General features: G+C 42.3%; 1 protein-coding gene across 12 annotated transcripts in view; it reads right to left on the bottom strand.

Moving 5' to 3' along the window:
• EPB41L3 (erythrocyte membrane protein band 4.1 like 3) overlaps positions 1–24,447 on the bottom strand; it is a 188,690-nt gene that overhangs the window by 36,145 nt on the left and 128,098 nt on the right. For all 12 annotated transcript variants that reach the window (XM_047793771.1, XM_047793774.1, XM_047793772.1 and 9 more), the window contains exons 4-9: positions 17,143–17,247; positions 15,572–15,614; positions 10,023–10,098; positions 7,021–7,239; positions 6,548–6,635; positions 1,214–1,366 (exon numbers count right to left, since the gene is read on the bottom strand). In XM_047793771.1, coding sequence (XP_047649727.1) covers positions 1,214–1,366; positions 6,548–6,635; positions 7,021–7,239; positions 10,023–10,098; positions 15,572–15,614; positions 17,143–17,247 — 684 coding nt within the window. The remainder of the gene's footprint in view (positions 1–1,213; positions 1,367–6,547; positions 6,636–7,020; positions 7,240–10,022; positions 10,099–15,571; positions 15,615–17,142; positions 17,248–24,447) is intronic.

Here is a 24,447-nt window from a genome sequence, read left to right as displayed (position 1 = left end):
GGGAACTCCACAATAAGAATTTTTAAGATCTACTCTTAGCAACTTCAAATACACAATACAGTATTTTTTACTTGTCACCATGCTGTATATTGTATCCCATATAGCGATTTTCTTTTTTTTTTTTTTTACATTGCATTTTCTGCCAGTGGAGAGGTTGACTTTGAAGACAGGAGATAATTCCACACCGTACCAGAAAATGTTCAGAACCATAAATGAGCTGCAATCTTAGAGCTCTGCCACCATGATATTAACCACTAAATGGCAATTGGACATATTAATTATCTATTATGCAGACAATGGTATGTATTTACTACATATCATGTCAAACCACTAAAGAGGAGATAAACTGATCATGGATGCTTTTGCCTAAGGAGCAAGGATTAGGTAACAATTTTGATTCTTTCACTAGTTTCTCTGATCGGAAAAAAAGGGGAGAAATGTATTTGGCGGTGGAACTTGCATAATTTACACCTGGTGTTGCTTGTCCAAATCTTTCTTATACCTTGATGCACATTATCTCTAAGCTATTCCCGTGAGGGCATTATCAGAGGTGGAGGACAAAGAGAGGACACGGAGAAAGAACAACAGGACAGAAAGGAAAAGAAAGCTACTCTCTCTTTTTTTTTTTTTGCCATTTCTTGGGCTGTGCCTGTGGCATATGGAGGGTTCCCAGGCTAGGGTTCCCAGGCTATAGCCGCCGGCCTACACCAGAGCCACAGCAATATGGGATCTGAGCCACATCTGCAACCTATACCACAGCTCACGGCAATGCAGGATCCTTAACCCACTGAGCAAGGCCAGGGATCGAACCCGCAACCTCGTGGTTCCTAGTCGGATTCGTTAACCACTGAGCCATGAAGGGAACTCCAAGAAAGCTATTCTTTATTCACAAGGATGTTGAATAAAGGTTTCTTTTATACCAAAGCCTAAAAAAAACACAAAAAACATTATTCATGAATCTTGATTTTTCCATTAAAATATGTAGAGAAAAACCTTTTAATGAACATATGCAGTGGGGGAAAAATTAGAACAAAACAATACAAAAGAAGAGAAAATTTCATTTATTAGTCTTTATTGGACATACCTATAATAAATTCTTAAGCATCTGGATCTAACTCACTACGTCCTGCCATGTTCAGAACCTGTGAATGGGTCCCTGAAATTTTTGTTTGCTCTTCGGTACCTTTTTCCCCAACGTACGGGGTCCACTTACCTCTCCCGGCCGGATCTTAATGTAAAAGTTGTTCCGTTTGTATGAGATTTTTAGAACCTTTGGCCAGGCAAATCTGTTGATGCGTAGCCGGTCACGATATATCAACAAACCACTCGCACACACGCCCAGCATGATGTCGACTCCTTCCGAATCCTGGAAAACAGCAGCAGGACCGCTAAATGAGCATCTCACCTATTTCCATTCACGGCCAGGCCCACTATTCAAGCCACGGTGTACAGAGTCTATAACTGGCTTTATGTAGCTTTCATCTAAAGATGAAAAGCACCACAGCCATTTAAAACATAGTACCACTAAATAGGAGCCTTTTGATGAAGGTATCCCCATGGAAATTTATTTGTTGGCATAGACTCCCCTCATCTGGACTTATGCTCATGACACTGGACATGGAGAACTCAGGTGAGGGTGTATTAATCATAGTATTGATCAGAGCCTTGGTTCTTACTGCTGTGTGCCAGGTACGGCTCCAGCTACTTTACATCGATTATTAACCTTCACTAGGATTATTTTGAGGTAGCTGCTATTATTATTATTATATTTTATGGCCCCACCTACAGTCTACGGAAGTTCCGGGCCAGGGACTGAATCTGAGCTGCAGCTGCAGCCACGATGGATCCTTTAACCCACTGCACCATAATGGGAACTGCAGTAGCCGCTATGATTCTTCCCACTTTACAGACAAAGAAACTGAGGCACAGAAAGGTTAGGTGTTCATCCCAGTTGAATAAGGGCAGCCTGGTTCCAGAGGCAGGACTTTTAACTAATATGTACACTAATGGGGAGGCCCTGTCCTTTCCTATGAATATTTTAGGATTTGTTCCTTTTAAAAAGAGCCTCGACTGTTTTATATACCATTATAAAATTTGAATATAAAATAGTTTCATTAAAAGTATAAGCATACTTCCCAAAAGGCCTCCAACACACTCACTACCCAGGGGTAGCCACACTTAACAATTTGGTTCACATTCATAAATGCTGATGCATTTAATATATGTGTACAGTGTTTTTTTTTTTTTTTGGCCGCACCCATGGCACGCAGAACTTTCTGAACCAGGGCTCAAACCCGCGCCACAGCAGTGACCTGAGCTGCTGCAGTGACAGTGATCCTTAACCTGCTGTGCCACAGGAAAACTCCATGTGTATAGTTTTTTTTTTAAATAAGATTTTTATTTTTTCCATTATACTTGATTTATAGTGTTCCGTCAATTTCTACTGTACAGCAAAGGGACCCAGTCATACATACATATACATTCTTTTTCTCACATCATCCTCCATCATATTCCATTACAAGTGACTAGATATCGTTCCCTGTGCTATGTGGCAGGACCTCATTATCCACTCCAAATGCAACAGTTTGCATCATGTGTATGGTTTTTTAAACACAAGTGGGACTGTGTTATAGTTGCAACTTGCTCTGCTACGTGCACATCCTGTCTTCAGGTCACTGCCTAGGAGGCGGGATGAGGGTTCCCAGAGGTCAGCAGAGACGTCACATAAAGCTCAGGAAACGAGCAGTCTATGCCTCCTCTGGGTTGTGTTTGGGTGAAATCAGGGTAAAGCGAACATCTGTGGGGTCTGAGTGGGTAAGGACAAAGGACAGGAGGCAGTGCTGAGTGTGGGGTGCAGGCTCCACCCCCGTGCTCACTGTGCTGGAAGGAGAGGGTGCCTGGAGGTGAGCTGAGCTGACAGTCGTGGCGGGGCTGAGCCGCTCTGAGTCACTGCAGCCCCAGCAAGGGGTGGCGGCGGCGGGGCATGAAAGAGTCCAAACTGGGTCTTCTGCCTCACCCATAAGGAGAAGAGGGTTGACCTCCTATATCCTGTGGGCGCAGAGCACAAGATGAACGTTTCCAGAACCAAAAATAAATATGTTGGTCCATCTCTAAGAAACGTGAAGTTGCAAATACAGTCTAATTAATTTAAAATGAAATATTTTCCCCTGGAAGCGTATCGCTCCATTAGACACGAAATTACTCTACAGAAGTGGAAGGAATATTATAACATAATCAAATTTGAGGAAATTCAAATACCAGGATCTGCTCACTGTTCATCAAGCACTTTCATCGGTAAGAGCAGATGAAGAGCGCTAACCTGAGGCTGGAAGTCGGGGCAGGATAGCCCCTCGGATCCAGCCAACCTGCTCCCAGGACACCGAGGGACCCCTCAGGCCTGAGCAGAAAGGTCTGTGGGGATGGATGCTCTCCATTTTACTTTCTTTGTGAAAAAGAACATAAGTGCAGGAAATATGCCTTTGGACATATACACCCTTTTCCATTATTATCTTTTTTTTTTTTTTGGCCGCACCCGTGGCATGTAAGTGTCAGGGCCTAGAGTCAAACCTGTGCCACAGCAGTAACCATGCTGGACTTTTCATCTGGTAAACCATCAGGGACCTCATTTTTTTTTTGCCTTATTATTTATTTTTAAGTCACCCCTTAGCGTCTTTGAACCATAAGAAGACAGAACCCCTTTATGGGGAGGATCAGGAAGGTTCCTTTGACCTCTCCTCTACCTGCCTCTTCTCTGTCCCCATATCATCATCATCACCAGCACAGCCCAAGCAACTGTGCTGCCCTAACGCCCACTCCTCTTCCTTCTCCCCCGGACCTGGGTGGGTGGAGAGCAGGCTGTTTGTCTTGGGAAGCTCCCATGTGGCTCAGCACCTGCCTAGCCTGTGTTAAACCCCTAGGAGTTTGTTGGAAGAAAAGGAAAAGGAAGAAAGACAATGTCAGGAATAAGTGGGGTTTAAAACTGGATGACTGTTTCTATTTAATGGCACAACAACCACCACAACCACATCCACAGGATACTTTTGATATCGCGTTTTCTGTCCAAGCCCAGAGCACTGAAGCAAGAGCCTGATAAATCTTTTGTATCGAAAGCTCTAACTGCAGTCTTTCTCGGGAACATGTGTTCACCTCTTGATAAAAACACATGAATGCTCCCTTCGGCAGGCAGCACTGAAGGAAGACCTGGCCTGTTCCAGCCTATCGTTATTAAAACAAACGAGTAGACTATTTCCTTCATTTAAAATCACTGTTGCAACTTTGCCATCCTTCATTCCCTTCTGGTCCATGGGATTTCCGATATGCATTTATATCTACATCTCAGAATCCTATACGAAATAAATGAGTCTGACATTCTATTCGGAGGGACCTTAAATGACAAACAAGCAGAGACAGTCTTCCTAAGGAAAAGACAAAGCGTTTAGAATAGGGTTTCTAAAACAAAGGCCCTTCATCTAATATGACTATTTGTTCCGCATACAGAGCGGTGCTGTCCAAGATCACAATCCAGAATTTCTCAATAGGTCCGAACGCTCGGAGCCTCTTATACTATCAATAGAAGAGAAGCATCTCACTTATCACCGGAAATTAGCTCTCATTTAATTCAGTAAATTTCCGTCTAGAAATGATGGAGGGTGGCTGCCTGAGAAAATGAAGTTCATAACCAAATCATTTGTAATACTTAGTATTCAGATGAAATCCTATAACCGGCTGCATCGGCACTTCCTTAATTCTCTTTCTTTTTTAATTGGCATAATTTCAAATCACATTACCGAATGAAAAAGCAGCCATCTATTTTAATGCAGGAGCTATAGCAAATGTTAAGTGATTTCGTTTTCACCAATACGAACACTGATACACCCTGAGTTGCCCTTTCCCCTAAACAGAAGCCCTCATCTTTTATTTATGTATTTTTCCTGGGCGGTAAGTGAAGCGTCGTATGTGATGCAACTGAAAAATAGCTTGTGATTCACTCACATGTCCAGGCTACCTTCATTTCCTTCTTGGTACCTCATCTTTCAGCCACGTAGGGAAAACTCTTAAGAGAAAAACAATCTTAGTGTGTGTTCTGATTTTCTTTTAAAATCCTCATCCGACCTCATACCTGGCATCAACCAGAAAATGCTCTATTATCCGAGGGCAAAGTAAGTGAGAACATATAATAATTAACTGACAAGTAAACAGAGCGCCACCTGCTGCTGTAATTACAGGCCAGTGTCAATGAGCTGCCCCCACCCCAGCATCCTCCACCTAAGCCCCAGCAGAGACTCAGATTTTCTTCTGCCTTCAGGCCTTAGAAGTGCTCGCACTGTGTGACGCACACAGTGACACAGACCCGCCCGATCAAAGCTGCGTTCACTGGACATCAAGAGTGTTTTGTCCAAACTTGCTGCAGATCCACTGGCTCCCCAAATGCTGCATCCACAGAACACACAGATCACAAGTTTCCCTCCCAGGGGTCCCCAGGTTGATGAGATGTCTGCCTGAACAGAGCCGGCTGAAACCCTCTTCCCTCGGCCCCAAGTTGACCATAGAAGACACTCGCTTGCCTGGAAGCCTGTGAACCACACGTTCTCATGAGGCCTGGACTGTGCAATGGTGACCATGCTTCGTAAGCCAAGTAAGGGCCAATCCAACCCAGGAGCAATGGCGTCTTGTCAGCACAAGTCAGAAGGTGTCCTTGAACTTCACACACTGGCCCTTTCAATGCCGCTGAAGTACCAGAATCATCCCTAAGATCCCAACACGTTTCATAGGTTTTGATGATACAGGTTTTCAGAAAAGCCTGCCTGTGCCTCCACAGCACTTTTATTCATAGCTGTTCTGATAACAGACTAACAGTCCACATGTTCTCTCTCAATGTTGCAAAGTACAGACATTCTGGAGAAAGTGTGACATGGAGTAGAAGCTGCTGTGGTATCTTACAACCTTAACCCTCCCACAGTCCAATCCCAACTTCTCTCTTCCCGAGACTCTGGAACCAAGACACAGCCTAAAACACTCACCAACCCACCAGGCAAGCTCAGCCCGGCTGGCTAATTTTTTTTTTTTCCCCCCAGGGCCGCACCTGCGGCACATGGGGTTCCCAGGCCAGGAGTGGAATTGGAGCTGCAGCCTCCGGCCTATGCCAGAGCCACAGCCACGCAGGATCTGAGCCACATCTGCGACCTACACCACAGCTCAAGGCAGCGCCGGATCCTTAACCCACTGATAGAGGCCAGGGATCAAACCAGAGTCCTCAAGGATACTGGTGGGGATTCTCAACCTACTGAGCCACAATGGGAACTCCCCTGCTGGTAAATCTTAACAACTTCAAAATAACCATCTTATTTCAAGAAGCACCACTGACTACTTGTCATAGTACCTAAACCTGAGAAAGCTGTTTAAACTTCATGCGAATTCACTAAGTGCCAGGTGGGTGTCCACAACAAGAGTCACACACAGAAAGTGGCACATAACATTTTTGACAACTGGGTCCTGGACCCTCTTGAATAAAAACAGATAGAAAGCCTGGAGGTTAAAAAGCAAATACCTTGGCATGATGTAAATCTACCCCATACATGGAAAGCTTTTTGGCATTTTCCAAGAAATGCATCTCTGCTTCTGCTGGCGTCATTCCTCTGATAAGAAAAAAAAAATGCAAAGGATTACAATGCTGCTTTTCTTTTACCTGGTGGGGCAGTAACATTGCCCACTTAGCTCCCTTGCTACGTAACCAGCAAGTTCCCAGAGAGGCGACACCAGCTGTGCCCCGGGGGAGGTGGGGGACAGGGGGAGAGTCACGGGAATACGGCTTTGAGAGGCAACGGCACAAGTGGACGTGGACGTCCCAGGTGGGAGCATCCGACCCAGAGCTGTACTGGCACAGAACCCGACTCCGCTCAAGTCCATCCTCAGCACTGACATGAGTCCCTGGAGATGCAGGTGAGGAGGGATGCCCACCCACTGGGCACAGTTTAGATGGGATGCTCGGTGGGCGGGGGGGTGGGTGGGGTGGCCGCCAACCTGTGGCTCTTGTGCAGCTCAATGACTTTGTCCTCCAGCTCTTTCGTGTGGTTTGGTGCAAAGCGGAACTCGCTGACATAGTCGCTGCCACACTCATCAGGGTCGTAGTCTCCCAGTTCTGACTGGACAGTGTAGGAGCCCAGCAGGGCAAGGGTGACGAAGGAGCAGGGCAGCCTGCCAGACACGATGTCATCTCGCAGCTGGAGGCAGAGGTAGTACCTTCCAGGAGCCAAAGGAAGGGCAGAGAGCCAGCGTTAGGATGGGGAAAGGAAGCAGGCGGCCAGCAAGTGCTCCCTGGGGACCATCCCCTGGGACACATTTTCTAGCATCTGAATTTGGATCTAGATACAAGGGGGAAATACTTGGCTGCAAAATACAATACTTCAGGACTTCTGGGGGCAAGTCGATGTTCATCACAGAACAGGGTCTCACTGATGAAGCATTGGAGTCAAGAAAACCTCCACACGCATTCCTTTAACATTAAGGTAACATTTAAAGTCAAATAAAATCTCTGCTGTGGGGGTGGCCACTATTAACATAAAAATAGTGCTCTTAAATGCAGTTATGAGCCTAAGGGAAGTCTCATTTCATCCAGATAAAAGGTCCAGCCACAGGACCACGACAAATTTCAGGGAACTCAACATCTGTGCCATCGATAAGGCCGCACCGCTTCCTGCTCTCCTGCTGGCAGAGTCTCAGTGTAGTAAGCATACTTTCTCCGGTCTCAAGTTCTCATTTTTTTATTTAGAGAACTTTCAGAATTCAGCAGATACGAATACTTGACACTATCTTAAAATCTGAGAATCTTGTTGCTAAAAGTAATTTTTTTTTCTTTTCCAGCTCAGCATGTGGAAGTTCTCGGGCTAGAGATGGAATGTGAACTGCAGCTGTGACCTATGCCATAGCTGCAGCAATACCAGATCCTTAACCCACCGCACCACAGTGGGAACTCCATAAGTAAACAGTTTTAAATTGGGGGAATATAAAACGTTTTCTGTATAATTTTACTGGTATCATACAAATATCTCCACGCATAGGTGAATCTTTTTTTCGCTTTTCAGAGTTACATGTATAAATACTAACTGCAGAAGATGCCAAGGTAAGTGTGAACACTAAGGAGTTTTCACAATACTCTTCCCGGCCCAGCATGTGAGTATAATATTAAAATACACTTTGTGCCTTTCATATAAGAAATGAACTATTAATCTGTTGAAGCTGAGGACTGTGCTAAAATCCTAAGGTCCCCCTAAAATGGTTTTAAGTTGATGATATGAGTAACTCTACATAATCCAGATAGAAAAATTTCTACACATTACACAGGCTCTACAAACATGATACAAATAGAAAAGAATCATGAACTAAATTCCAAGTCCAAGTGTATATAGGTTCTCTAACCATAAATTAGCCACAACTAAAGATTTCCTCGGAGTTCCCATTGTGGCTCAGAGGAAACAAATCTGACCAGTATGCAGGTTTGAGGATGCAGGTTTGATCCCTGGCCTCACTCAGGAGGTTAAGGATCCGGCGTAGCCGTCAGCTGTGGTGTAGGTGGTAGACGAGGCTCGGATCCCACCTTGCTGTGGCTGTGGCATAGGCTGGCAGCTTCAGCTCCGATTCTACTCCTAGTCTGGAAACCTCCACATGCTGTGGGTGCGGCCCTAAAAAAATAAAAGCAGTTCCTCAACTTTACTAAAATGTATCTTTATTATCATTATTATTTTGCCTTTTTGCCATTTCTTGGGCGCTCCCCGCGGCATATGGAAGTTCCCAGGCTAGGGGTCAAATTGGAGCTGTAGATGCTGGCCTACGCCACAGCCACAGCAACTCGGGATCTGAGCCACATCTGACGGCAACGCCAGATCCTCAACCCACTGAGCAAGGCCAGGGATCGAACCCGCAACCTCATGGTTCCTAGTCAGATTTGTTAACCACTGCACCACGACGGGAGCTCCTGAAAATGTATCTTTAAATAAAACATTATAAATTGTTTTTTTAAAACAATGCAAATACAAAAGAAATCCTCTGGAAGCAGTTTTTACCTTTCTCCTAACAGTCTGCTGAAATTATTCTGAATCTTAGCAAGTGACTGATGCTTTTTGAGTAATGTTTCTTGAAAAGCTTACCAAGGATGTAAGGCCACATGGCACCACATCACTCTGACGGGCTATACTCACTACCACGCACAGTGAGAAATCCAGGGAATCCAAAGCTGAAAGCACTAGAAGAAGCTTAGAAGGACACTTAGCAAAGCCAGGAGCTTCACGGAGAGGGTTTTCCCACTCAAAAAGCTCAGTCACCAGGCCAGCATGTTAGACTCTTTTTCTTTGCTTTTGGGTTTTTTATGGCCATGCCTGTGAAATGTGGAAGTTCCCAGGCCAGGGATCGAACTCACGCCACAGCAGGGACTTGGAGCCATAGCAGTGACAATGCCGGATCCTCAACCCACTGAGCCACCAGGGATATCCTCCAGATTCCTTTCTTAATATCTTCTTTCCCCAAAATGAATTAATCACTTTTCTTGCACACGCATGGCACCGAAGGTAAACTCTTAAATGTGTCTGTGTTCATGTGTGTGTGTGTGTGTGTGTGTGACTTTTAAAAACAGCCATCACGTATCAGATTGCTTACATAAGTCATAAACACTGAAGACATTTTTACTCCAAGTCTTAAAGCAGGCGCACTAAGGATTGCTGTATCACTTAAGGGCGAGTCCCATCCAATTTAGCTGCGGTGGGTGGGCGACAGCACCTCCACTCAGCATGCCTTCCCGCCAGGGTCAGAGAGAGGGAAGTATCAGCTTAGCACCAAAGATTCAACTGTGAACAGACAGGATTTGGCAAATCTTCTCATCAGACGCCTGCTCTCATTCCACTGCCTTTTGTTTGCCATTTCGGCGTGGATGACTCTAAGGTCCCCAGATGCGAGCATGCTCTTCTCTGGGGAATTTAAGAGATGTACAACTCCCAAACGGCCTGCCTTTTACACAGCCCACTTTCAAATACCTGGTGATGTCTTCAGAGAGCTGGGCAGGGTCTGGTGGGTAAAATTTCACATTAAATGAAAAATGCCAAGCACCGCCTGCAGAGAGGAGAGAAAAATCAGAGTAAGATCGTAGACAATCCCTTTAGACTTGTTACACGAATTGACAGCTAGAACTGCCCTAACGCCAAGCCTTAGCACCTAGGTAACTTTTTAATCATCAGTGGAAAATAGGGAAGTACCCGTTCAATGAAATCCACAGGTTTAAGTCTGAAACTTTATCTAGTTTCTAGTCTTCTCCCTAATCAAATCCTTTTACCGATGTTTCTAACTAGCAAGGAAATTGACTAAGCTTCCTCCCTTTCTCAGAGACAAGGTTAAGCCTTGGGAAGAGGGAGTAAAGTAAAGGCTATGGATGCTCCTCCATCAGACAAGTCTGGAGTTGACTGGATCTATTGCTCTGAAGTTCTGGACAGCCCACATACCAACATTAAAGGCATAATCCCATTTCCTTTGTCCTTTCTGCTTCGTTATTACAGGTCAAATCCCATAATAATACATGCCAAGGGACTGTTCACAGTATTTTTATTTTACGGAAAGGTATGTTATCCTATTAAGAAACGAGCTGCTCTATGGGCTTTGGAAAGTTTTCTTCTCCCGTGGGGAAATTTCTTTTCTTTGTTTTTGTCTTTTGAGGGCCGCGCCCGCGGCACATGGAGGTTCCCAGGCTAAGGGTATAATCAGAGCTGCTGCTGCCGGCCTACGCCAGAGCCACAGCAACGCCAGATCTGAGCCGTGTCTGTGACCTACACCACAGCTCATGGCCACGCCGGATCCTTAACCCACTGAGTGATGCCAGGGATCGAACCTGCATTCTCATGGATACTAGTCAGGTTCGTTACTGCTGAGCCACGACAAGAATTCCTGTAATTCTAGTTTACTCTTGACACTACTGTACACATTACACTTAGAGGTGCAGCTGGCAGGGAAACCACCTGGGGTGCCCTTTGAATAAAGGACTTAGCATAGGACCAGGTATTCCTGGGCGCTTAGCATCATTTCGAAACCACTCAGAAAATACTCCTAAAACATAGGCTCTGAGAACTACAAGGCATAAAATATCTGTCAAATATATTTTGTAGTGATTATGTTTCCTACTGTTCTCAAAGAAATCCTTTTGTTCTTCTAAAAATAGTCTGGTTTGGTTTTACCCTCCTGATTCCTGTTCACTTCCTGCTAAGACGGAATGCTTGCCAATGGTGAGGTTCATAATGAGAGCTGGCTTTCCCCCAAACAAGTGGAATTAAAATTAATGGATTAGTTATGGGAAATGGATTTACTGCTCTTTTATAATTTTTATCCACTTCAAAGTGGATCCAATGAGTCGTTTAGCAATGTAATTAAACTCATACGAAATCAGGGAAAACACTCTAAGTTGGAAACTAAGAAGGGAGTTTGGGGTTAGTAGATGCAAACTAGCATTTGGAATGGATAAGCAATGAGACAATGCTGTATGGTACAGGGAACTGTATCTAGTCACTTGTGATGGAACATGATGGAGGATAGTGGGAGAAAAAGAATGTATACATATGTATGACTGGGTCACTTTGCTGTACAGCAGAAATTGACAGAACACTGTAATTCAACTATCATTTTAAAAAAAGGAAAAAATGAAGTAATAAAAATATAAGGAAGTTATTTCAATGCAAAAATCCTCATTACAGGAAAGGAGGTTTCACACAATGAGAGGGTGTGGGGGCTCAGCAGCATCTGAGGTGTCTGTTAAAAAGGCCAATCCGTAGGCTCCACCCAGAGGTTTTGATTCCAGAGCTTTGCAATATGGCCCAGGAACTTGTGGTTTTAACAAATGGGCTTGTGGTTCTCATTCAGCGGGGCTTGGGGAATCACGCTTTGAAAATCACTAATCCTAACAGAATCCACTTTCCTAAGGTTAGAACCCGAACAACTACGACGTCTTCCAGGACATTATTTTGAAACAGTGGGAAAATGAAAGGAAAATACAATTGACACCACAATCAAGGAAAGAAAGCCAGTTAAATGAGGCATAAAACTTAAAATTCATGAGAGAGGTAGAAACACATCTCCCAGTACAGAATTTCATGGAAACAAATCCCTTGGAGGGGCTGGCCATGCCATAAAGAGGCTCAAAAGCCTGCACCTGCTCAGAGGTGGGCCTGGGTTAGAGACGGGAAGTCAAACAGCTCAGCTGCATTAAAAAGACATTGTATAAGGGTGGTAAAGGATTTTAAATTACAAATTTATGATAATTAGAAGCTTGTGATACTGAAGAGAATGATTTTTTTGAAAAAATTCTAATTTTAGTCTCCTCTGCCTGCCAGATCCTAACATTTCTAAATATACTACATTTACAGCATAATTACTATAAACTTTGTATCACGAAACTGCCATATCATAAACATACTCTATGTCACAATATAGTATATTTAGAAATTTTATGATCAGCTAGGCATAAAAGATGACCAGAACAAGAGAATGACCACCAGGCTGGTAAAGATTACAAATTCCTAAGAACAAACTCTTTAGGCTCAGAATTCTCTATTTCTTATGAATTCGTAATCTTTATCAGCCTAGCCTGGGGGTCATTCTCTTGATGATCTCATTTTAGAGCATACGGTGGTCGTAGCATAAAAAATAATGGAAATATCCTTTTATTGTGTATGTTTGGGAAGAGGAGGAGATTGTACAATAGTTACATTAGATCTGATAATATTTTCTGCCTTGGTACAACATGACTTTTGTGGAAAGAAGGTCTTTTGGTGCATGGGAAACAATAAGGAACATATAGATAAATACACCAAATTCCATTTCCAAAAAAATTCCAATTTTCCTTGTCTGCTCTCCTATCTGCATGATTGTCATTTATTTTATTTATTTATTTATTTATTTTTTGTCATTTCTTGGGCCACTCCCGCAGCATATGGAGGTTCCCAGGCTAGGGGTCGAATCGGAGCTGTAGCCACCGGCCTACGCCACAGCCACAGCAACGCAGGATCTGAGCCGTGTCTGCAACCTACACCACAGCTCATGGCAACGCTGGATCGTTAACCCACTGAGCAAGGGCAGGGACTGAACCCGCAACCTCATGGTTCCTAGTTGGATTCGTTAACCACTGCGCCACGACGGGAACTCCTAGTTTTTTTTTTGTATATTGTAGTCACAAACACTGCCTCATCTACCCGAGGAAAATATCCTTTAAGCTGCACTTTCTGATTGTCCCTTTAGCGTTGTATCTTAGAAAGGAAGGTAGGAGATAGGATAAATGGGGAAGTGAAGGGGAAAAAAAAAAGAATTCCATTAACAGTAGAAAAGAAAATTAACTGTTGATACAGCCTTTCTTGAAACAGTAGGATGACTTACCTGTGATCCTTTAATATATTTTTAAAGCGCTTTGTAATGTACCCAAGTACCAAACAGCATTGGATTAATTAAGTGCATACAAAGGACTTAAAGCACACAAAATGGGAAGATACAAATATTCAGTACATGTGCTTTTAAAAACTCCAGAAAAAAGATTTTTACAACACAGTCATCATCTTCAAGTTTTTACTAGAATTCTGGATGAAATGAGAAGGGTTTTCACCTCCTTAGCCCAATTGTAGCCGTCCCTGGTTTCAGTCCCAATTTATTTCTGTCAAACTACTTCACTATCAGGTTTCTGCTTAGTGACTACACCAACTTCCTCCCAAAAATATGGCAAAGATGTTTAAGTTGTATAAATAACCATCAGACTCTCTAATAGCTAGAGGTATTGTGAATTTTTTTCTTCTTCTGAGATATTACCTACTGTTAAACCATTTCAAACTGCTCACTACTAATTACTTTTTCTTAGCACTTAAGGGTATTTCAAGATTTCAGCACCTTCCAAGGCACTAAGAAGGATGTACTTTCTTTTAAGAGTCAGCAGCTAGAAATTTCAATGGGAATGATGTTCTTATTAATAAACTAGCCTTAAATTTAATCTTCAAATCGAATTAGTTGTTCAGGAAAAGTCATTTAGATTTTATTGATAAAATTAAACTGCCTGCGAAAAATTAACCAGTTATTTGAAGTTATGAAGATTATCCACGTTTTGGCATTTATCCATAGTAAAAAGCAAGAGCTAGAGAAAAGGATTAAACATTAAAATGAAAAAAAAAATTCTTCTTTCTCAATGCCCTACACTGCAGTGCCACTTCTGGAGATATTTGCCATTAATACCTTTCATGTTCTCCCCAAATTTCTACCTATTTACATATGCATAACTCCTGTTCAACAAATATGATTTCTTTCTCTCACTAATGTCACACAAATGAGAGCCAAAACATTTATTCTACCTTGTTCTTTTTATTTATTTATTTATTTATTTATTTATTTATTTATTTATGGTCTTTTTTTTGGCATTTCTTGGGCTGCTCTCGAGGCATATGGAGGTTCCCAGGCTAGGGGTCGAATCGGAGCTATAGCCGCCAGCCTACGCCACAGCCACAGCAACACGAGATCTGAGCCTCGTCTGCAACCTGCACCACAGCTCATGGCAATGCCAGATCCTTAACCCACTGAGCAAGGGCAGGGATCAAACCGAAACCTCATGGTTCCTAGTCGGATTCGTTAACCACTGTGCCACAACGGGAACTCCTACCTCGTTCTATTTAATAGCTACCTAGGATTTTAAGGTATGGCTATTTCATGATAAAATTAATCATTTCTTTATAAATGGATATTAAGTTGCTTCGAGTTTTCTGTTATTGTCAATAGTATTATTTATAATGCCCTTTCCCACATGTACACATTACTTTCTTACACACATATGGACACATTTCTACAAGTAAAATTAGGGTCAGAGCATAAGCATATTTTGAAAATTAATAAATACTGACACAAAGAGCCTTCTAAAAGGGTTATACTTCTACCAACTGTGTACAAAACCGCCACTGGTAGGGATTACTAAACTTAAAATCTCTGCTAATCTGAATAGGTGAAAAAGGTATCATTTTAATTTGCATTCAATTATTAGTAAGACATTAGCATTTTATATAATACGTACTAGCTACTTTTATTTAAAATTTTGTGAGTTACTCATGCAGTTGTTTCATCTATTAGGAAATTTCTTGTCTTTGAAGGCCAAGAAAAGAAGATGTCATCAGACAGTAAACTTCAGTCTGACTTATTCTTCCATTTCTCAACTATTAAATGACTCTTACTTTTAGCTTGACTGCTTGCCTTTTATACTTTTGTGGCAGTTAGGTTTAATATAACATAACGAGTTAGGAATTTTAAAATGATTGTCAACTGGAGCATTGCTTAATTAAATCTTCTCTCACATCTGTGTACAGGCAAGGGGCGAGATCAAATGTTATGTCATTTCATCCCAAGTTGTGATAATTAATAATGGTTTCTGAACTAGACCAAGCTGCCAAAGATAAAATCTGAGCCTTTAACCTTTCAAAATACCGTATTCACACCAGCTGCGTGGGTGTGGGTTACCAATTCAGAAAACCCTACTCTTTGAAAATCTTTCCATTTCTAGACATGGTCATCCAAAAGAACTTACTTCGAATCTGTTTTTTAATTTCCTTAGCAGGGTCCAACCAATTCTGCAAAAGAAGGGAGAGACTGAATCAGAGAAGAATAAAGATGACTTAGTGTCAACCAGGTAGAGACAAGCACTGCACACATTTGAGAGGGAGGGGCTGCCGGACCCCCTCACCCCCCGACCCTGCTGCTGGGTCTTTCCTGCACTGGTGCCTCTTCAATAGTTCTAGGAGGGCCCAGGCCCAGGTCTAATGAGACGATGTGTGCTCAATTCAGGCCTGACAAAAATTCTCTTCCTTTGCAACTACTACCTTCAAGGATTCAAGCTGGCACAGAAACCGGGAGGAAAAATGGTGGATTCTATGTTCAAACAAGTTATAAGAATAAAGATACCACCATCTTTTGGTAACTGCAGGGGATTGGTTCCAAGACTCCAGAGGACACCAAAATCTGAGGATGCTCAGGTCCCTTATACAATGGGACGTGGTATAAGTCCCGTACACAAATGGTACAGTATTTGTATATAACCTAGGCAATCCCCTTACATATTTGAAATCATCTCTAGATGATTTATAACACCTAATACAATGCAAATGCTATGTACATAGTTGCTGGTGCACTGGCAAATTCAAGTTTGGCTTTTGGAACTTTCTGTAATTTGTGGGGATCTGTTGATGGTTGAACCTGCAGATGCAGAATCCAAGAATAGAGAGAGTTGACTCTACGTGTAACCTGACCACTGATGTGGTAGCCATGCAGTTCCATAAAGTGACTTCTGTGATCACAGGCTTCAAGGCACCTACTCAGAAAGCCTTCCTAACAAAAGAACACTTGTTTGAGACTTAACGATTGTCCTCATCAGAACACTCAGGTGTGTAATAATCTAGGCAGACATCATCCAGTGAATTCAGTAATGATTAAGTAGGATTCACTGCACAACAACAAAACGAGTAGCATTTATGAGCACAATTTCTGTGACTCAATTTCCAGACGTGAGTCAATGGAAATAGTTTCTTCTTCCTTATGTTTCAGGCAGTTGGGGGGATTAGTGAGGTACCAGCCTGAGGAGACTGCATTACTCGGTCGGAAGAGTCTACAGATATACTACATTAAATGTTAAATGTCGACTGAATACATTAGACAAGCACCAGGTCTATAAGCGATCCATCTCTTATTTTGATCCAGCAAGAACATGAGAGCACAACCAGATGAATTAACAATAAAATGGCAGCCCGTGAACATGTTCTCTGTCTAAGTATTGATGTATTTGATTTTCATTGGCTCAAATCCACTGAAATATTCCCCCAAAGAACCATATAAAATGCTTTTCTGGAACCATAAATAAGTCAAGCATGAAAAACAGAAACACTGACTTACTGTTTCCAAAATAGTCAAGATTAAAGGAAGTTGTCAATTTCCTTTGAAGAAATAAGGTGCTGAACAGTATTTAAAGCCTCAGAGTAGGAAATGTGAGGTTGCGAGGGGAGGCAGAGGAAAATGAATTAATTGCCAATTCAGTTTCAGTTCACTTTCTTGCAGGAAAGAGCAGTTCAAGCCATAATATTTTGTAATGCTTTTTTAACCACTTACCTTCTGGTTTTCAGCGTCTCGATATGTAAGCCCAAAGTAGTCTTTTTCTAGCAAATTCAGATGTTCGCATACTTTATCAAACAGCACTTGACCTCTAGAGCGTTTCTATGGAGAACAAAATGGAAAAACAAGTCAGTACACACAAAAAAGTTCCCTCAATTGCCATGAGTGTAAAAATGGGGAAATCTAAAGCACTGTCTGCTCTAACTGTTCAGTAAGTGACAAGTAGGTGTGATCACTTCACCATCTCCTTTTCAACTAGAAAAGAGGCTCAATTACATGGACCTAGGAGTTTCCCTGGTGGCGCAGTGGAAGACTCCACTGCAGGGGCTTGGGTTGCTGCAGAGGCGCAGGTTTGATCCCCAGCCCGGTGCAGTGGGTTAAAGGATCTGCTGTTGGCAGCAGTCATGGTGTAGGCCACAGCTGTGGCTCAGATTCAATTCCTGGCCTGAGAACTTCCATGTGCCCAAAGTGTGGCCGCAAAATTAAAAAAAAAAAAAAAAAAGAAAGAAAAAAAAGTGGACCTAAACCTACAAAAGCTGGTGCCAACACACACACACACACACACACACACACATACCCTCACACACACACCCCCACTCCTGTCAGTGAGTACATAGAGGTGACCTGTGGATGATTTTTAAACGGCAATAGCTGGGGAAATGCCATACGTGGTGCTTGGAAGCCTCAAATATCCTATGAAATAGACAAATCCTGACTGGGAAAGTATTAAAGGGCCAACCACGGCTGTGTTTCAGAATATCCAAACTCCCTCCCCTAGATGATTAGATTCTGAGCCTCAGAATGCACCCCATTCCTTCTCTTCGGCAGACCTCCCCTTGAAACTTTCTATCCCAGTCTGTAGTTAGAAATCCTAGCTGTGGATCACTGTCCAAAGCCCATTAAACTTAATTAGCTTATTTTTTCTGCCACAAATTTCAATTCTGTATCAGTGTTTGACTTTCTCTTCATTTTTAAAGAAAAAATTCTTCCTATTGAACATAACAAAAATGTTGAGTTGAAAGATTTGTTATCATTTATAAATATAATGTGTAGATATAAAGGCTATATTTTTGGCCATAAAGCAGTCAGTGGGAGAAAGAAAAAAGGCAGTCATCTGAGGGGAAAAAAAATCCATCAGCTTGATTTATGGTGATATATAGTATCGTATTTTCATCTAAGACTTCAAAGGTCTTTCAACTTGGCTTTGGAGCTTGAGATGGATTGACTGGCAACCATTAAGCCAAATTACTTTTTGTTTGTGCAGTACCAACATTTCACATCTTTTACATTCAGCATATTTGTCTTTAAGATTTAATGTAAGAACAGAGAAATATGAAAATTGATAAACGATGGGCATGCCAAAAGAGTAAGTATTCAGAAGACCCATAAGTAGTATGGATTACTGTGGAACCACAGATGTATTGGAAATTCATTACCCAGCCCCCTCAAGCATGACTATTTAGGAAAAAAGATAAATATAGGATAGAAAAGAAAAGCCTGAATTGTAGCTAGCTAAATAATCAACGATGTATTTGAAAAAAGTTAAATCATGTATGAAAATAAATTACATGTTAGCAAAGCTACATAATAGCATTGCTCAGTGGAGATGAATAAATAAATGACAATGAAATGCTGCTTGCTGGTTTAAATCTTTTATATGTAAATAACAGCATATTACTTTGGAATAATGCTTCACAAATTACAAAGTTTTCACACACAAAAAATTGGCTCTTCCGAGGCTTCCCCTGGTATTACCTCTAGTTTAGTGATGAGAACACAGAGGTGGGAGAGCTGTCATTACTTCACTCTTGCTTTGCTCTCTTTCTTTCTCTCTTCACCCCCTTCCCCCTTTCTCTCACTGACCTCAGAAGCAAATTTAACTTGAATCCACTTAGGATGGCAGGAATCAAGGGAAAGTGATTTAAAGGTGGTTTCTCCAGCACCTTTTAAGAAAAGGGGCCCAAAGTCATTTTAGCTGCCTCAACAGACTGCATGCCAAGTGGCTTATATATTAATAAATTAATACTAAGTGTAATACATGTCTGGTCTTTACTATAACATCTATTCACAAGTTGTTCAAATCACTGCAGTAAGGTTCTGCAAATAAAATCATGTAACCTATTACCATAGGTCTAATACACTGTAACTTTGGCAATGAAATGTAAAAATGTCAAGTAACAAGTACAAACACTGAATAATGATCTATAAAGATTTGTAAAAGTAAAATTTTTCCAATAGATTTCATTCTTGTTATTTTGTAAGACGACCCTGCAGTCCACCTGTTTGTAACCTTTTTAGTAAGACAGATGTCTGTGTGTGTGGCGGGGGGAGAAGGCAGAGATTTAGAGGAGGTAGGTGAGAGAGAGGTAGTCTGAAGCGCTAACTCTGATGGTAGCTTTAGTGGATAACTGGGGTCTGACTCTTTATTATGGCCCTTGGAGTTGTGCAGCCCTTCCTGTTTTCCATCTGTAAAATGCATATGGTACCATCTGCTTCTTTGGAATGGTTGACTTTTTTTTTTTTAGCTTTTTTATAGGGCTGCACCCACGGCATATGGAGGTTTCCAGGCTAGGGGTCGAATCGGAGCTACAGCTGCGGGCCTACAGCACAGCCACAGCAACTCGGGACCAGAGCCGTGTCTGCGACCTACACCACAGCTCACGGCAACGCCAGATCCTTAACCCACTAAGCAAGGCCAAGGATCGAACCCACAACCTCAAGGTTCCTAGTGGGATTCATTTCTGCTGAACCATGATGGGAACTCCAGGAATGGCTGACTTTAAAATGAAACGAAGTATTCAAACTTGGTCCAGTGATGACCCATATCAAGCATCCCACAAACACCAGCTATTGTAGTCCAAGTGAATGAAAGGTGGCAGAACTCATTATGCATTTTGTTGTAGGTGGTGCCAACACATATCATTACTATTAGCATGCCTCACTCTTTTTTTTCAGGTTGTTTGTTTATGGCTGCACCAACAGCATATGGAAGTTCCCAGGCCAGGGACTGAAGATGAGCCATAGCTGAGACCTATGCCACAGCTGCAGCAACGCCAGATCCTTTTAACCCACTGAAGTCAGGTTTTTTTTTTTTTTTTGCTATTTCTTGGGCTGCTGCCTTGGCATATGGAGGTTCCCAGGCTAGGGGTCGAATTGGAACTGTAGCCACCGGCCTACGCCACAGCCACAGCAACGAGGGATCTGAGCCGAGTCTGCGACCTACACCACAGCTCACGGCAACGCCAGATCCTTAACCCACTGAGCAAGGCCAGGGATCGAACCCGCAACCTCGTGGTTCCTAGTCGGATTTGTTAACCACTGCACCACGATGGGAACTCCAGCAGTCAGGTTCTTAACCCACTGCTTCACAGTGGGAACTCCCCCTGCTCTTTCTTCAGTTGTCAATTATCTGCTTACCACCTAACTGCTTTAACTAGACCAACACACACAAACACACCAGTGTCTGACCAAGTACTTTCTCAATGAGTAAAAGCAAAACAAAACAAACACAAATAAACTTTCCTCTTCAAAGCCTTCTGCATCCTCTGACCCGCAGACCACAGAGCAGGAACTATTCTGGCCGAGCCGCAGGCCGCCTTGGGCATTATTTAATGAGCTGAGTTGTGGCTGCTGTGTTCTTCTTTTTGTCCAAGAGGTAGAAGCTCAGACCACTGTATGACTGGTTCTTAATTTTCTGGCTTCTCACAATCTGATTTCTATTAGTGACTCACAATTCTCTCTTGAATGGACCAGACTGTTTTCTCACTGATTATTTAAACATATTTGAAGACTATAAACAGTTCTTTGGACAATACCATAATGGTCCATTCTTTATACCGAAGGGACTTTTTATTTCTTTTGGCCTTAAGAACCAAGATGAGTACTGTCTAGAATCTATGATAGACGGGTACATGTAAACAGGAATGTTCCTTTCTGCTAAACATCACCACAGCCAGTGGCCAGCGGGATGACCCTGGACAGGCCGCTCATGTTACCTGGGCCTCTGCTTGGTGTTCCTCGAGTGAGAATGGAAGACTGCGTGGAGCAAGGTGATCACGGGTTTGAGGCTGTACCGGGGCCCCTTTGCTCTTGGCCAGCACCACCAATGGTCACAGCTTGTTGGAGCCCAGGCGCAGCTTCAATGCCCTTCTGTACACGTGATGGAAAGACACTGGCAGTGGATGGAGTCGGGATGGGACACACAATGGGACTATCTTTCAGGCTCAGACAGGATCCCCTCTGTGACCACTCACAACTCCCCCAAGTTCTCTTCTTGTTATGTTTACTTAATTATTTATTTTTATTTTTTGGCCTCAGCACGCTCAAGTTCCCAGGCCAGGGATCAAACCCATGCCACAGCAGTGACAATGCCAAGTCTTTACACAATGGCCACTGGGGAACTCCTCCTCCAAATTCTTGATTCTTCTACTTTTTTTTTGTCTTTTTGCCATTTTTCTTGGGCCACTCCCATGGCATATGGAGGTTCCCAGCCTAGGAGTTGAAATTGGAGCTGCAGCCGGTCTATGCTAGAGCCACAGCAACGCAGGATCCAAGCCTCATCCGAGACCTACACCATAGCTCACGGCAACGCCAGATCCTTAATCCACTAAGCAAGGCCAGGGATCGAACCCGCAACCTCATGGTTCCTAGTCGGATTCGTTAACCACTGAGCCACAATGGGAACTCCTGATTCTTCTTAGATGATTTTTTCTTCTAGCATATTATTCAACTTTTCAGGTCATTTACGTTGACATTGTGTTCATCTTTAGGTAATAACATCTAAAATCTGCCTGAAGCACAGCAGACATAGGAACTTTTATTTTATTTTTTTAGGGCTGCACCCATGGCATGTGGAAGTTTCCAGGCTAGGGGTCGAATTGGAGCCACAGCTGCCAGCCTATGCCACTGCCACAGCAACGGGGGGGATCCAAGCCGCATCTGTGACCTATATCACAGCTCACAGCAACACCAGATCCTTAACCCACTGAGCAAGGCTGGGACTGAACCTGCAACCTCGTGACTCCTAGTTGGGTCTGTTAACCACTGAGCCACGAAGGGAACTTGCAGTCACTGGTGCTTTTGGAAAACTATGTTAAATATTTGGTTCCCAAAGATAAGATTTTCATTAAGTGATCAAATCTAGGTAACTTAACTGTCATTAGGTGTGTTCGTGTGTGTGTGTGTGTGTGTGTGTGTGTGTGTGTGTGTGTGTGTGTGTGTGTGTAGCCATGAGTCAAGAATTCAGTAGATTAAAATTTTTTTTTGACAGAGATATTCTAAATCAATAGATCACTGACTTAACCAGAAAGGATGAACAGTTTTGTTTCTTGTGAGTTAAGTCATGTCTCTGGCTCAAATGCATCTGCAGTTGATATAACCATTCACTATTAACAGAAAAGTTGACTTTATTTTCCTGGAGTAACAAACCTGCCCTCTTTTTCCACTTAAAGACTGGATTTCTGTTTCTAATAAAGAAAATTAGAAATTGGTACAACCACTACAGAAAACACTATGAAGGTACCTCAGAAAACTAAATATAGAACTACCATACAACTCAGCAATCCCACTCTTGGGCATATATCCAGACAAAACTTTCCCTGAAAAAGACACATGCAACCACATGTTCATTGCAGCACTATTCACCATAGCCAAGATACAGAAACAACCTAAATGTCCATCAACAGATGAATGAATTAAGAAGATGTGCATATATACACAATGGAATACTACTGACCCATAAAAAGAACAGAATAATACCATTTGCAGCAACATGGATGGAACTAGAGACTTTCATACTAAGTGAAGTAAGTCAGAAAAAGAAAGACAAATACCATATAATATCACTTATATTTGGAATCTAATAGAGGGCATAAATGAACCTTTCCACAGAAAAGAAACTCGTGGTCTTGGGGAACAGACTTGTGGTTGGCAAGGGGGAGGGGGATGGAGTGGGATGGACTGGGAATCTGGGGTTAATAGATACAAACTATTGCCTTTGGAATGAATAAGCAATGAGATCCTGCTGTATAGCACTGGGAACTATAGCTAGTCACTTGTGATGGAGCATAATGGAGGATAAGGGGAGAAAAAGAATGTATATATGTATGTGTGACTGGGTCACTTTGCTGTACAGTAGAAAACTGACAAAACTTTGTAAACCAACTGTAATGGAAAAAAATTAAAAAAAAGAAAATTAGGATATTATGACCAACAGTCTGAAAGACTTTAAATATCTGAAGACTGCGAAATCTCCAAGCAACTTAAACAACTTTCATTCTTAACCACCTGAACTTGTTCTCTAATTTGATTAAGAAATTTTCCAAATTGACTCATGAAATTCTTGGGTGTTAAGAGTAATGTATGCCAAGAGAAAACCTTTAAGAGAGGGAATAGACAAGATACAGATTAGGATAAAATAGGTGCAAACACATATCTGATGAAGGATGTGTATCCAAAATACATTTTAAAAAGTCTTAAAATTCAATAATAAGAAAACAAATTAATAAATGGGCAAAAGATCTGAACAGATACCTTACCAAAGAAGAGATAGAGATGTCAAATAAGCATGTGAAAAGGAGTTCATCATCATATGTCATTAGAGAATTGCAAATTAAAATGATGAGATATCACTATTAGAATGGCTAAAATCAAAACACAGATAGCACTAAATGCTGACAAGGATGTGGAGCAACGAAACCTCTGGCTCCTTGCTGGTGGGAATGAAAAATGGTACAGCCCCTTGAGAAGAGAATCTAGCAGTTTCTTACAAAATGAAACACATTCCTACTATACGATCCAACAAGCTCACTCTCTGGGTAACGCTCAAAGGAGCCGAAACCTATGTCCACACAAGCTGGGGGAGAGGACAAAGGGATTACTTATGAGCTACACTGCACAACCCAGTAATTCAAACTCTCAAGCTGAGCTTGAGAGGCTTTCTCTGGGATACGTTCATCATCCCCACTCACACAGAGTGAAATAAGCTTTCCTGCAGCACCAATGAAACTTCCCATGGGTCAAAGATAATTCCAGATTTTTACAGTGTTTGTACAACACTGGTTCTCGATGTATGGCTTATCAACCAGCATCAGCTGGGAGGTTTATGTGAAAATTTTTATTTTTACTTGTATTTGTCCACTTAGAGGAAAAAATTTAAAAAATTAATTTTAAAATGGTGTAGTATGGGGGAGTTCAAACACACCCCGAAGATGAGAGAACAGTGTAATGAAACCGTGAACGCTCACCGCCCAGCTGCCTTCTGCAGACAAAATCCAGAGTCCCACTCAACTCATCCCCCACCCC

This window comes from Phacochoerus africanus, chromosome 8, assembly GCF_016906955.1.
Source record: "Phacochoerus africanus isolate WHEZ1 chromosome 8, ROS_Pafr_v1, whole genome shotgun sequence".
In the NCBI taxonomy this organism is placed as follows: Eukaryota; Metazoa; Chordata; class Mammalia; order Artiodactyla; family Suidae; genus Phacochoerus; species Phacochoerus africanus.
Note: the sequence above shows the minus strand (reverse complement) of the source record. Positions and strands in the feature narration are given on the sequence as shown.